The 14,962-nt window shown below is 36.5% G+C and overlaps 1 protein-coding gene across 2 annotated transcripts in view; it reads right to left on the reverse strand.

Annotated features, from left to right (window-relative positions):
- RYR3 (ryanodine receptor 3) overlaps positions 1–14,962 on the reverse strand; it is a 197,146-nt gene that overhangs the window by 150,979 nt on the left and 31,205 nt on the right. For both annotated transcript variants that reach the window (XM_086892711.1, XM_086892710.1), the window contains exon 2: positions 847–966. In XM_086892711.1, the coding sequence (XP_086748837.1) occupies positions 847–966 (120 nt within the window). The remainder of the gene's footprint in view (positions 1–846; positions 967–14,962) is intronic.

The following is a 14,962-nucleotide window of genomic DNA, read 5'->3' on the forward strand; positions in this document are numbered from 1 at the left end:
GATTCTTCCCAAACTTAACAACTCCACATTCTGTGATTCATGACAAAGATCATGGATGTGGATAAGCTTTACAGTGGATATGCACTTGTTTTTTTTTAAAATCAGAGCAACAAGAAAAAATGAAATTCTGGATGATGCTTTTTAAGGTGGTGAAAACTGAAGAAATAAAAACAATTTAGGAAAAAGATGCAGAGAGAAAAAAAGAGAGAGAGGAGGTCCTTTTTTGCTTGGTTTAACATTCTGCTCTATTAGAGGCTTAGTTTCATCTCTCCTTTGTCCTTTCAAACTCTTCTTATTACCCAGGGTTTTTTGGGGTTTTTTTTCTTCACAAATCTATAGCTTATTTTTTCAATTTGCCATTTTTAAACTTTTAAAATTCTCTTTCACTTAATCATTCTTGTTCCTATACATTTGGTTTCCAGATTGCTAATGAAGTCAGGAGCAACACTTAACACCAGTAACTAACAGGTGAACAATTCTTCTAAAATTATCAGTCCAGTGTATCAATATATTTGAACCTACAGCACTAATATAAAGACAGGGACTTAGTGAACTTAAATCATAATAGCAGTCTGGAGACTTTATCTTGAAAATAGGAAGTATTTCAATTACAGGAATTTTTTCAGTTAAAGAATAGCAGCTTTTGACTGTCCACAGGTATATCTCAAAATTTATTTGGAGTCTCTAGAAAATTTTTGCAAACAATTCTAAGATGCAGTCAGGAAGAAAAGCATATATAAGGTCCCTCTAGCATCACATTTAAGAAACCATTATTCAATGTGCTAGTGAATAAGTAGGTTAACATTCACTGATCAGTTACACCATTTGAGAGTATCATCGTCTTACTTTAGCTTCTGATGTTGGCTCCAAAAAGCACAGGCGATTCCCAAGTCCCTCAGCTGCCAAGCAAAACTTCCTTTGTTCTTTGTGAATACTGGCAACACACTGAAGTACTACTTCATCATCCTGTCACAGTACAAAGAACAAGAAAAAAAATTACTTGGAATTCATATGCACACTATAATGTTAGGAAATCCTGTAACATCTGTTGAAAATTAAAGCATTATACTCTAAATCTATACTCTAAATCACATAATGTGCATATGCAAAGATCCTTTTGATGTATACCTATAATAGAGTGATAAACATATAAATATTTCCATATAGATTTACATTGAAGACTTTTCCAAAGTGACAGACTGCACACTGTCTCCAAGGCTTTTACAAGTGTTGTGTCCTTTTGTTTCTTTAGTGATATGAAACCAACTATAAGCACAGTGTTATAATGCTCACAGTAAGAAACCTTCACTCTGATTTTGCGAAGAGCAGAGCTACATGGTAGCACAGTAAATGATTAACACTATTTCTCAGAATGCAGAATCCTAACTTTTAAGTTTTCGTGTAATATAGAAACCTCTGTGTACAACCAAAGATCGAAGAGGCCTTTTTCAAGAGAAAGTTCAAATAAGTCATAAGAACTTGATCCTCAAAAGACATATCCCAATAATAAGAACACTCGGGAAAAGCACTTTCACAAATTGTTGCATAATATATTGCCAAGCATATAAGGTGCCAAGCCCTTTTTCACCTCTTAATATGTGACACTAATGCTGATATAAGTGAGCCAAAAGAGATTATTTTTAATGTTTGAGCCATGTCAAAGCTATATACAGAATTAAAAATAATTTCATTTTCCAAAACTTGTCCACTAACAAAAACACCAGTGGAAAGAGTAGCATGTAGAAGCACTTATTTTTATACAGGCATGTAACAGTTCACGAAAAGACACTGGCTGACAAGTTTTTAAGGGGGCGGAAGCTGATAAAACAGGAGTGATATGATATGTCACTGTCCCCTCCAGCTACGAAGTTATACTGGTGTCAATTATTATTATCAAAGCAGATACACAACAGCCGCCTGTGCTGAGCTCTGAGATCACTTGAACAATTATATTCTAAAAGCAGCACTGCTATTTACACTCCCCTTATGCAACTGCAATACTATGACACTACCACGGCTTTGGACACTTGAAATAAAAGCTGGGAGAGGCAAAGTCATTTTCACCAAAGGAATTAAGTGGCACGCCCTTTAAAGAGGGAAATCAGAAGCATGTTTTCCACTTGGGTGATTTCACAGGTGTGTGCAATTACAGCACTTCTTTAGGCGACCCTTTAGTATTGCTTACTGACATGGGCAACTATTACATTTCAGACTAATCAGCAGCTGTACAAAGTATTTTTTTATCTAGCTTTGCATGACAGTCAATAGTGGTTCAACACTACAGAAGAATAATTCAAGACATTTTTGCAAACAATTCTAAAATGTAGCAGTTAGACACAATTAATTAATGCTAAAAAAATCTGTCCTCCTGTTGCTTTTGCTTCCATTTCTATAAAATGCTCTCTGAAATTTTTAGCTTTCAAGTTAATTAATAATTATTTTTTTTTCTTTTTAATCTTTAGTGTAATAAGTTACAAAATATTACCAATACAATTAAGTACCCACTATATGCCTCTCTTAATGAATTTTTAAAAATTTACATCAGAATCATATCTATTTGGTGGGGAAAAATTAGAACATATGTAAGAAAAAAAATAAAGATGTTTAAAACGTTTTTCATCATCTGGTTCCTGTATCAATATTTGAACATACATATTTTAGAGCTAAAAGTAGTAAAATACTAAAACATTAATTTATAAATGCCAGAATTTAGAATAAAATTTGAGATTTGAAATTTAGCATGCACTTATCATTACACTGAATTACTTCTAAATAACTCAAATTGCATTTATTTTCCCTACTTCATTGAAGTATTCATCATTCCACAAAGGTGTGTGTATATATATATATATATATATATATATATAGCCTCTACTATAATTCATAAAAATATGCCTTCAGACTTTTCACAAGGGCATGTCCTATCTTTTATAGGACAAGGGGTAACAGCTTTAAAATGAAAGAATGTAGGTTTACATTAGATATACACTGGCACAGGTTGCCCAGAGAAATTGTGGATGCCCCAACCCTGGATGTCCTCAAGGCCAGGTTGGATGGGGCTCTGATTAATCTGGACTAGTGGGAGGTCTCCCCACCCATGGCACTGAAGTGGAACTGGATGATGTTAAACATCTCTTCCAACCCAAACTGCTGTATGATTCTATGAACATACACAAAACTTCCTTAAAATGAGAATTAATCAAATACATGAACTATTTTCTTTTTAAATCCACATACATAAAAGGGCAAGAGTTCCTAATATAGTGAAATTAATATTTTAATATTCTAGAATTAGGAAAAATAAGCACTTAGAATTTACACTGGCATCAGAAAAATTTATCAATCATTAAGTGCAGTAACCCCAAAATACAAGCACAGAATGTCTTAAGAGATGTATGCAGCATTCAACACTGATGTTTTGTGAGTCCCCTAAATAGCCTTTGTGCTACAACACTTAACAAGCTGGGTATTTGCTATGTAGGATAAAAAAATAGCTTTTTAAAAGTGGCAAGAATATTATATTATATGGTATTTCAGAATGTTTTGCAGCAAAGTTTTAAAAAGTACTCATTCATGACTGAGCATAAAGAATTAGCAAATTCTATACAATCTGCAAATGAGACAATTATTCCCTGTTAAGATGATTCAGTATTAATGTATTCTCACTGAAAAACATCATTCTGGCTGAGGTCTGTAATTGCTTTTCTGGCTTGAAGATGCTAATGGAAATGAGTTTTATGGAGCTGCTATGCTATCATGAAAGTGCAGAAAATGTCTCAGCAGCACCTTGTTTTCAGAACCTAGTTTGTGAACCCTGAATTCAACAAATTTAAATGGTTTTGATTCAGTAAGTGTTTAAAATGCAATTTTTTCTCATCTGAAATTTTTGATACAGAAAAAAGTGATACAGAATTGTTTAAAAGTACATTCTTCTGTAAAACCACGGAAAAGTTTTCACAGCCAGTTTATACCCAGCTTTTACAAAAAAATGAAGATCACATAGTCAATATCCACCTACATCATGGGTAATACAGCAGCTTTAATCAAAGCTGTAGGTTAGGCCATTGAATTTTGAGACAATGTTTTGTGGGAAGCAAGTCTAAATCACCAGACAACAGTGAAAATATAGAATTAACTAAGTAGTCAAAGTGCTTTTTCACTTGATCTATTTGTTGGGGGTTTTTTGGTAGAGTGATAAATCTCTGTGCAGTAGTCAAGTTGTACACATGGTATAAGGCTGATGATGTATACGAAACATTTTTCACACCCATTCCTTGGTTTCCTGCATTAAAGAAGGTAATTGAAGAAAGCTGACTCAAATTAGCAAGCTGATGAAGCGTACCAAGAGTTCCTAAATACTAGTATAAAAATAAAGCGAGTTAACTATGTGTTTCTGTTGTATAAATCCATTTAAATGATCCATTAAAAACAAGTAAAAACATAAAAACATAATTTACCTAGTTTCCTACTTCTTAGTAGATATAGTCAATTATAACACTAATTCTAAAGCAGAAGCTTGATAAAACACCCTTTTCAAGGATTCCACTACTTCCACATTTCAAATGTGGAAGAACTTTTCAAACCTATAAACTCATACTCTATTATTGGGATTTATTGCTTCAGTTATTGTTACTGCAACATTTGGCAAATTTGTATTTTTTCTCCCTTTCACATTGTGAAAAATTAATTTCATAAAACTGACACAGAAAACTGGTATGGTTCTGGTTCTGGTATGGCTTATTATTTCTGCTACTGCTCTGCTACTTCAGATGAAGGATGTGGAAAAATTCTGGCTGATGAATTTATTATTTACCAAGGCAACACAGTCTTAACTATTTAGACTTCCTAATTAAGTTCATAAAAATTAAAAGCTTCTTTGATTAAATCTTACTTGGGTTGTTTTGGGTTTGAGGCTATGATCCAGAAAAATAACTTAATGTATTCATTTGCCATCTAGCTAGAACAATTCAGTTTTCTTAGGTTCCTGTACTGCAAAAATAGAGTAATTTTCTTGCAATTAAGAACAGTTGTGTATCACATGTCCATGCAGACATCAGAATCAGAGCAAAGTACATAACTACATCAGAAGTCTTGCTTCATGATCATATCACTTTTCTTCTGCCAAGTAACTGAGGTATAACCCTCAACAAAAGAATTCATTGGGGTAAATTTCCAAGAGATCCACTGTATTAATCTTAATTTACTTGCTAAGGGAATTCCATTCTTAATAAAGAAAATAATTATTCATTGTTGCATGATGACTGACACTCATGTATAGTAGGCAGTATAGATTTGACTAATTGAAGTTTTGAATATTTTGGATTTTGTTTTTTTGTTGGAAGATATTCTCACTTGAAAAATCATTTTTATTACAGTTACAAAACTAGTGTATGGCATGGACTTTTCATTTTGCCTACTCTTTGTCAAGATAAAAAGCAACTTCTTTCTTTCTTTGACTAGTCATGAGAAAAAAGAAACAGGAAACCAAGTAAAACCTCAAAAAACACTTTTAAGTCCCAAAAAGACCCAGACCCAAACCACGTAGAAACAAAGAAACAAAACACCCGTATGCAACCTAGCAGGACTTTACTGATGACTCCACATCCATCAGCAGCCCCCAAACATTTCTACAGGCGTCTGTGGAATCCCGAGACTCAGTGCATAGTGGGTAGCTGTCAGAAGCAGCTTTGCCTTACCAAGCACATGGGGAAAGATACACTACAGACATGCTGATGTGAAGGAGCAGGCACAATCAGCCTCGGTCTCTGAACTTTGAAAGGGAGGACAGCTTGTGGACCTCCTCTTTGGACATAAACTAAGAATGTACATAGGGAAAGAAAGTGTATTTTGTCCTCCAGGAAAGTTTTGTTGTGTATTCTTTTATTCTCTTTTCCTCTTCAGATCAAAACAATGACAATTCACCCAGCTCTTCAACAACTCAAATCCCTCTTTTTAAGTGAATGTGAGTAATATGAACTTTAATCCTGTGCTTCTTCATATAATTAGTAACAAACAGAACAAAGAGGCAATACACAATGCATATAATCCATGTTGAAGCTGTGTGAACATTTAGAAAGTTCTGGAATTTAAATAATTATTTTCAAACTTATGTTTGGACATAATATTTGTCCTAATTCAAATGCTCTTATAGTAACTTTATACTTCTGTTCAACTTAAAAGGCTGTGTAACAGGTACTCACATTGCCATATTCTATTCAGTATTTCCATGTTTAAGAGTTTCTATCATATTGTCAGGCAGTAGAATAAAAAAAAACTGTGCCTGCTCATCAAAAAATACATCACAATTATAATACTAGGAAAAAAATTTAAGAAAACTGTAAACTGCTAAGAAAGGTAATTTATCAAGAAAACTTAATTATTACTTTTTTTTAAAAAATACTCAAATGACATTTCCAGTCATTAAACCATTTTTATTGGTTTTTTTCTTACATACATGCCAGCAAAACAAAGGTTTCCTGTTTACAGAACTACCAGTTTTGTCTCAGAGCAGTTACATTCTGCCATTCTGCCAAAGAGATATGAATCTTCTGTATATCTCTTGAGACCACTTCTCTTTCCCACACTATCCACTTATAACAGTGAAGATAAACTTTTTCAGTAAATACTAACATACTCGCTCCATAAATTAATACTAGAAATACTGTTTACTAGAGGATGTACCCAAGTAAAACCTAAAGCAAGGTTTAATATCAGAGCTTATGACCCAAAAAAGGTTCATAAAATATTCAAGTTATATTTTTCATTTCTGTAATTAGAAAAGCTTATATATATCTGCTGCAATATGATAAAATTCATTAGGACCTCCACACAGAAGTGCACACTGCATGAATATTTTGGTCCCAAAATACAGATATCACAGTCATGTAATTGAATCAGGAAGAGGTCACGAGTATATCATCTTAGGCTTCCCTTTACTTCAATTGTCTATAAATAAATCTTCTGGTAAGCACTATGTGTTAACATCTGAAACAAAGGTGTGCTTAGACACCTCATATTACAATTCACCATTAAACCCACAAAAAGTGAAGAAAAACCAATATCCAGAGCAGATCTTATCCCAGAGATGCTCATGGGGAGGTGCATTCTCAGGAGATTTAGCTTTACTTCCAGGACTTGTTATTGGTTGTTTTTAACATATTTTTATAAATTAAAGTCTTTTATTTCTTTGTAGTAACATACCAAGGCGGGGGCCTGTCTGGGGCCTGTCTTCCCCCAGCAAGAATACAAATTTCTCCCAGTAACCACAGCCTGTTCACTGCAAATGGATCCTTATGATGACAGCAGAGTTCTTTGATGGAAATTCATACAGCACCCTCTGACAGTTCTCAGAAGATTTTAAAAATAGAGTTGGGGTTTCCGTTGTCAGTCTACTCCTTCAACAGTGGTTGGACCAAAGCCTAATCATAACTCTGGATCATACACCCATATCTCATATCAAGCCATCAGCAAGGCAGAATAAGCAAATATACAGCAATAAACCACAAAAAAATGCAAAACTAAACAAAAACAAACAAAAAACCCAAAATAACAGTCACCAAAAAAAAATATTTTAATAAAATATTGCTTCAGAAGGTCAAGTAGTGTGATGTTGACCATTTCGATTTTTTTTTTCAATCCAAATCCAGGTGGTATAGTTGCCATTGAAGCATTTAGATAGTTTGCTGTCCTTTGTATCACAGCTTTCTTCACCTCTCCCTTTATGCAGTTCTTTGTGGAAATGAGATAGCATTAGAGAGTGACCACAAAGGGATATCCAAATACCAAGACCAAGAATAACATCCAAAATATTTATCTATCATCTATCATTAAATCTGAGTACTAAATATTCTTTAAAAATCACTCCTTTGATTTCAAACTGTAATGCATGAGAAAAAGAAGACTTATTTATAGAGCTGAGGTAAACTAGCTGTGCAGACCAGGTTGGTGCACCTTAGGCAAATTAAATATGTCCTCTTCTATCAGTCAGAGCCCTGTCTTTAAGGAAATGTTCTGGTTTCAGCAGGGGTAGAGTTAATCTCTTCACAGTAGCTGGTACAGGACTGTGTTTTGGATTTGTGCTGAACACAGGGTTAAAAACACAGAGATGTTTTTGTTATTGCTGAGCAGGGCTTGCACAAAGCCAAGGCCTTTCCTGGTTTTCCTACAGCCACACTGGAGAGGAAGCTGAGGGTGAATGGGAGGCTGGGAGGTGACACAGCCAGGGCAGGTGACCCCAGCTGACCAAAGGGACATTCCAGACCATGTGACATCATGCTCAGTATATACAGTGGGGGGGAAAAAGGAAGAAGGGGGAGCATTTGCAGTGAAGGTGTTTGTCTCCCCATTCACCATTACAGGTGATGGGGCCCTGCTCTCCTGGGGATGGCTGAACACCTGCCTGCCCATGGGAAGCACTGAATTCATTCCCTGTTTTGCTTTGCTGGTCTGCACAGCTTTTGCTTTCCTTATTAAACTCTCTTTATCTCAATTCAGAGGTATTCTTTCTGATTCTCTCCCTGATAACACTGGTGGGGGAGTGAGAGGCTGCATGGGGCTTGGCTGCTGGCTGAGGTTAAACCATGACAGAAAGGAAGTGACATTAGGTATATACGTTAATTAACAGAATAGCAGATTGACAAGATAAGTGCCACACTGACCAAGGAAGTGGAATTATCTGAGAAAGGTGTACCCTGCCTAAATACCTTATCATTACCTACTGGATGGACATCGTAGAGCAGGTCCCAAGGAGGGCTGTGAAATAATCAGAGGTTTGAAGCAGCTCCCTCATCAAGAAAGGCTGAAAGGGTGGGAACAATTGTCTCATCAAGAAGGGTGAGAGATCTGGGGTTGTTCATCCTGGAGAAGAGCAGGCTTCAGGGAGATCTCAATGAAGCCTTTCAATACTTAAGGAGATTTATAAGATGAAGAGACACTTTTCACCAGGGCTTGTAAGGACAGAATAAGGGACAACAGTTTTAAACTAAAGGAGTGTAGATTCAGACTGGACTCAAGAAAGAACTATTTTAGAATGAGAGTGATAAGACACCAGAACACGTTGTCCAGAAAAGCTGTGGATATCCCATCATTGGAACAGGTCTCTGAGCAACCTGATCCAGTGAAAAATGTCCCTGCCCACGGCAGAGGCTGGACTAGATGATCTTTAAAGTTCCCTTCTGACCCAAACCGTTCTATGATTCTATGAGTTGTGTCAGTACTGGCATGCTTTGCAACTCTCACATTCATAACCTCTGGCAAAGGTTATATAAGCAAATGAAGAAATATACTATATCTATTAGGAAAGGACAGTGCTATAGTTCAGTTTATTGGAACATCCTTTTGGAGAGAGAAATGAATGTAAGATACATTATTGTGTGTACAGATAGTTGTATAGATTTTGTTTGTTTTACCCATTTCTTTCATATTTGGTGCAAGTGAAGCAGGCTAACCAGTTAGCAACACGAAGATATAATACAGGACACCCATTAGGACAAATTTCTTTTCATTTCAGAAGTTAACTGGTAACTGAAGTTCATAAATGTAAGAGATTTTGGTGTAATAAACTCAACCTGCAGGGTTTAGTTTAGAAATTTTTTCTGTTTGAAAGATGACCATAAATATTAATGGAATAGCCAGTGTCTTGTCTCAATTACAGATGAACCAATTTAAAAAACTTGACACCTGACAGCAAGAAGGAATCCAAATAGAAGCTGTCAGCCTTTTGGAATCTTAGTGCATGACCACTACCAGATTAGTAAAGATACCAACAGCAACAAACATTTAGATCATATCTATTTCAAAATGAGAATGAGTGTGCACTACATTTAGCATATTCTTTAAATCATGTATTCTGTATACAACTAATCTCTCAACCATAAATATTTCAGGTATTTATTTAACACCACACCTTATTAAAATCTAAGATTTCCCTTTTGAACTAACAGTTTTTCCTAGGAAACCTAAATGCTGACTTTAAGGCAAAAATTGTATGGATTTTTTTTTACAGAACCCAATACCATTCAGGATTTATACATGGTCTATATCAACTGTTGACAAAAAGGATACTTAGCATACAGCTTTGAAAATTAGGGACATACAATGAGACAAAAAATTATCTACCTTAAATTTTAGGAACTCAAAACAAATTGGAAAAGGTCCTAAAAAAAGATTAAACAAAGCAGGATTTGCTCAGTTACTACATGAAGCTGTAGGCTAGCTATTTCCTACATGAAGATAGAAGGAACCTGTTAAGGTACCTTTTTAAAAAAATAGTATTCTCAGAGGAGATTTTACAAAGTCACAGTGACCTGAATTAAAGTCTTATCTTTGTCAGGTGTAGGCAGCAAAACCACTGATAAACAGACAGTGGCATTTAAACACAGACAGAGAGTTTGCAAGATCCAGGACTTTACACCAGGTCTCAGAACCAGAGCGAGCTTTTGAATAGATAATAAATATTTCCGTGCTTATCCAGATTTTAGGAGGAGGGAAAAAAATAAAAATATGTGAGAGCTGGAATGTTGCAGTATAGATAACTTTTTTCCAATGACCCAAAGATAATATGACATCAGTTATGAGATGATAGGTCTGAAGCAGAATTGCAAGGTACCGCAGGGTCTAGAACTGTTAAATGCCTCTTTGTAACTATTTTATGTCTTGGGGAAGACAATGAGAGATTTTAAAGAGATTTTGTCAAGAAAGCAATGGTTTAGATTAAATCTGGGGCTTCTTCCACAAACCTTATATAGACAAGACATAAATATGGCTTTGAACATATAGCTGAGGAGCTGTCAGGCAAACATGGATTTGTAAGAATGGGACAGCTATGCAACTGGTTCAAATTTATGTGCATAGATGGGTGATCACAAATTATATAGAGAAAGAATTCTAAAGGAAGTGCAGTACCTATAGTTAACCTGTACTAGCAAATATACAGATATAACAATGTATATTTTAGCATTCAGTCAATATGCAAACATATTGGGCTGTTGTAGCACTGTATTAGGAAAGGTGAAAGTGACGACAGAGACTCTCTAGCCTTAGTGCAAAAGAGAGCACTTTTTATTGTTCCAGATCTTCTTTTATAGACAGTTCCAAGAAGGAAAAGATAAACTTCTCATTGGTCATCAAACCAACACATCACCATCATTGGACAGTTAGGAACACCCCTTGACTGTTTCTTACAAGTAAACAACAAGGATCCAAACAACACCTGCAAAGGTTGTTTTCCATCTCTAAGGACTGTTTGGATTCCTCCTCATGATTTCTCAGGCCAGAGTGAGGAAGTTGTGTACTTGACTTTCCCACAGGCTCAGGCTAGTGCCTGAAGCCTAAAAATCTCTTATTTGACCACTGTCAGTTCCCACAGGCTGTAGAGGACATTGAGGAGCTTTTACACGCAGTGCTCTTCCTCAAACAATTAATTAAACTTCTCTGATTGACCTTCCTTATTGACAGAGTGTCAGAACAGTGTGCCATCACATATGTGGTGGTATATATTACCTAGACAAAAAGAATTCTGGGTATTGTTTTTAAAATTTACTAGAAAATTGATACATTTCAATGGCAAATTCCATTCTGTGGACACACACACACACACACACACACACACACACACACACACATATATATATATACACACTCAAGTCAACATCAACCACAATTACTTCCCCAATGTTAAACCACATAATTAAAGAAACTTTATAGTTTATAGAGCTATAGTGCTTACAAATCATTTTAAAATACGCTTAATATGAAGATATAATGCCTTTGAAATCCAGCTTCCATTTCTTAAACCATACTCCATTATGCTGATACTGCACTATGTATATGCACACACCTATTCATTTGTTGTGGTTTTTCTATCAGTACAACTTTTTAAAGAAGTCTGCTAACATGAAATACATTCCTATTACAACCAAAAATTTTGAAAACTAAATTACTGTCATGTGTATTTGACCTTAACTATCCATTACAATCCTGAATTATGACTTTTGAAATTTATTTCAGAAGTGAACTCTGATATTTTTGGAAATTCTTTTTAACAAAAACCTCACTAATACTTGGTGATCATCCACATCTGTTACAGTTGAAAAGAGAAAAGGCATCAGATGCAGGGAAAATTACAACAGAAATCTTTCAGACAGGATTTGAAAAACACAGCAGCTCCTTTAACAGCCTTTATACAAAATACATTAAAAAACCCCAAAAACTACTAAATAAAGTAGAAGAGCTATCACAGAAATAAAATCTGAAAATTTAAGTACATTCAACTACCATCCATTCTATGTCAAGCATTCACACATATTAAAAAAGCTGGGCTATAGAAAGTGAAATACTCAAGGTTTAGACAAGAACTGGTAGGGACAGGATATTGAAAGAGCATAAATGAATCATATCCATCAACTATACCCTCCAAAATAAAATATGCAAACCACCAACAAGCAGCTGCATGGCAGTTTTCCCTGCATAGTGGTTTAAGTCTTAAAATTACTGCTGCTCTAGTAGGAGATACCTATTAATCTGCAAGCAGTAGAAATGTCCTTAAAAAGTGACATATGAGTCACTATCCTCTAGCAAACTGAGTGGGAATATGTGAGCTAACTACATGTTCAGTCACTGATGTCTTTACACTGGACCTATAATTGAGGGCAAGCACAATTACTGGAAATAGAATGAGTTCTATAAAATTAGGAAAGCTATTTCTCAGTGTCTACTAATTGATGTTACAAGCATAATGAAGACATACTAGTTTGCTTTGTGTGTTTTCATAAATTAGATGGTGCCAAAGGAAAGTGCACTTAATTTTGCAATTAAGATGATTTTTATAGAAGATTCAGTATCACTATTCCCCACTGCTCCTGTCCCGGATAAGATGTTAGTAGTGCTTGCTTAACTTGCAAATGACTTCATAAGGCTCACTTAAGAATCTGTAACACCTGCTCTACCAAAAATCAGCCAACACATTCACTGCAAATTAGAGGCAAACCTTGATATGTTTTCAGCAGACAAGTTCATAAAATTTAAATGTTTAATAATCATTTACATACATTGCACTTTACAAGTTCACATCAAATTATGTTCACCAGCCAGCCACATCACAAGAAGCAAAGGATACCCAACTAAAGACCTAAGAGATGAGGGGAATGGAGCTAGGTCTCTGCTCAAGGCAAGAGGTGAATCCCCTCCCAGCCTACCTCACTTTCCCAAGTGCCCTTGTACAACAGGAAAGAGGCTCTGGAAGTGAGGATCAGGCAAGCAGCAACATGGACTAAAGTTCACAGGTTGGGGAATTGTCCAGGGTGAATTAGTCTAGCTGACACACCATGCCTGCCTCAGTTATGAAAAAAAGCCATCCATGGCTCCCTTCTGAGAGACACAGAGGGATCAATATGCTGACCAGACCCAAACCATAGAGAAGTTTTCTGCCTCCTTGGGGTACAGGTTAGGGACGTAACCAAGAAACTCTCCAGTCTGGTACAGCCCTCTGATTATAATCCATTACTGGTTTTTCAAGTGGGCAGCAATGAAGTCCCAAGAAGCCTGAGGAATATCAAGAGGGACCTCACCACTTTGGGATAACTTGTTGAGAGATCTGGAGCACAAGTAGTGCTCTCTATTCTGGCAGTTGCAGGGGAAGGTGGGAGTAGGAAAATTACACAGATGAATAACTGCTCTGAGCCTGGCGTTACCAGCAGGATTTTGTGGTTTTTCATCACAGATCAGTTTACAAAACACCAAGCCTGCTGACAACAGTTGGGGCACACCTGTCCCAAAGCAGAAAAAAAGATCTTTACATCTTTAGCACGGCTCACTGAAAGAGCTTAAAATTAGATTTGAAGGGGGAAAGGGATAAAACCAGGCTTGCTAGAGATAAGCCCAGGGGACTTATCAGGGACTTCATCACTTTCTACAACTATCTGAAAGGAGATTAAAGCCTGGTGGGTGTCAGCATCTTCTCACAGATAACAAGGGACAGGATGAGAGGAAATGGTCTGAACTGCAACAGAGGTTTAGGTTGGATCTTAGGAAAATCTTCACTGAAAGGGTAGTCAGGCATTGGAATATGCTACCCAGGGAAGTGGTGGAATCACCATCTCTGGATTCAATGTGGCACTTCGGGACATGATTTAGTGGTGAACAATGTGGTACTAGGTTAACAGTTGAACTCAGTGATCTTAGAGCTTTCTTCCAACCTCAAAAATTCTGTTTCTATCTTGAGCTGAAAGTGATCTTTAGAGACTGTCTAGTTCTACCCCTATGCCCAAATTAGAGTAAACATCAATGAGGTGCTCAGAACAATATCTAGTTTTAAACAGTTCCTGAGACAGAGACTTCTCAGCCTTTCTGGACTACCTGTTTGATATCCCCAAAATAGGAAAAAAATAATTTATTTTCAGGACCAGGACTGAAGTTTGTCAGTGAAACTCTCTGGACTCAAAAATTTGCAGTTCCCTCAATTATCAGCCCAGGCCCTCTGCCTAATACTTTGTCCTCCTACTTGCCAACTTGAGGTTTGTTTTGCAAATTACATACACATGGCCCTCACACTCCAGGTTATGGGACGATGCAAACTCCAGTGTCACCCCCAGCAGCTGGTGCTTAGGCCTGTGGTCCCTATGAACTGTAGTTCCCACTCCAGCTACTCAGACTAAGACCCTCACTTCATTTCACTGTACACACTACAGCTTGTACCTAGGACCGATGACCCATGGTCCTTCAGCAGCAGTTGATGCTGAAACTCTTGCTTGCTCTGGATGCTGGTACAGAAAATGTGTGGCCCTTACCCAAAGTCTGATTCCAGTTCCTGCCTCAAATTCACTCACCCCAGTTCACTCGGTAGCTGTCAATCCTTCTAAGATCCATGGAGCCCAGAGCCACTGATGAAAATGCTCTTACTTGCTCCATTTGCTGGCACCACATACACGGGGACTGCTTCACCTGAGGTCTGATTCCTGTAGTGGGC

Source organism: Cyanistes caeruleus, chromosome 6 (assembly GCF_971803275.1).
Source record: "Cyanistes caeruleus chromosome 6, bCyaCae1.hap1.1, whole genome shotgun sequence".
Lineage (NCBI taxonomy): Eukaryota > Metazoa > Chordata > Aves > Passeriformes > Paridae > Cyanistes > Cyanistes caeruleus.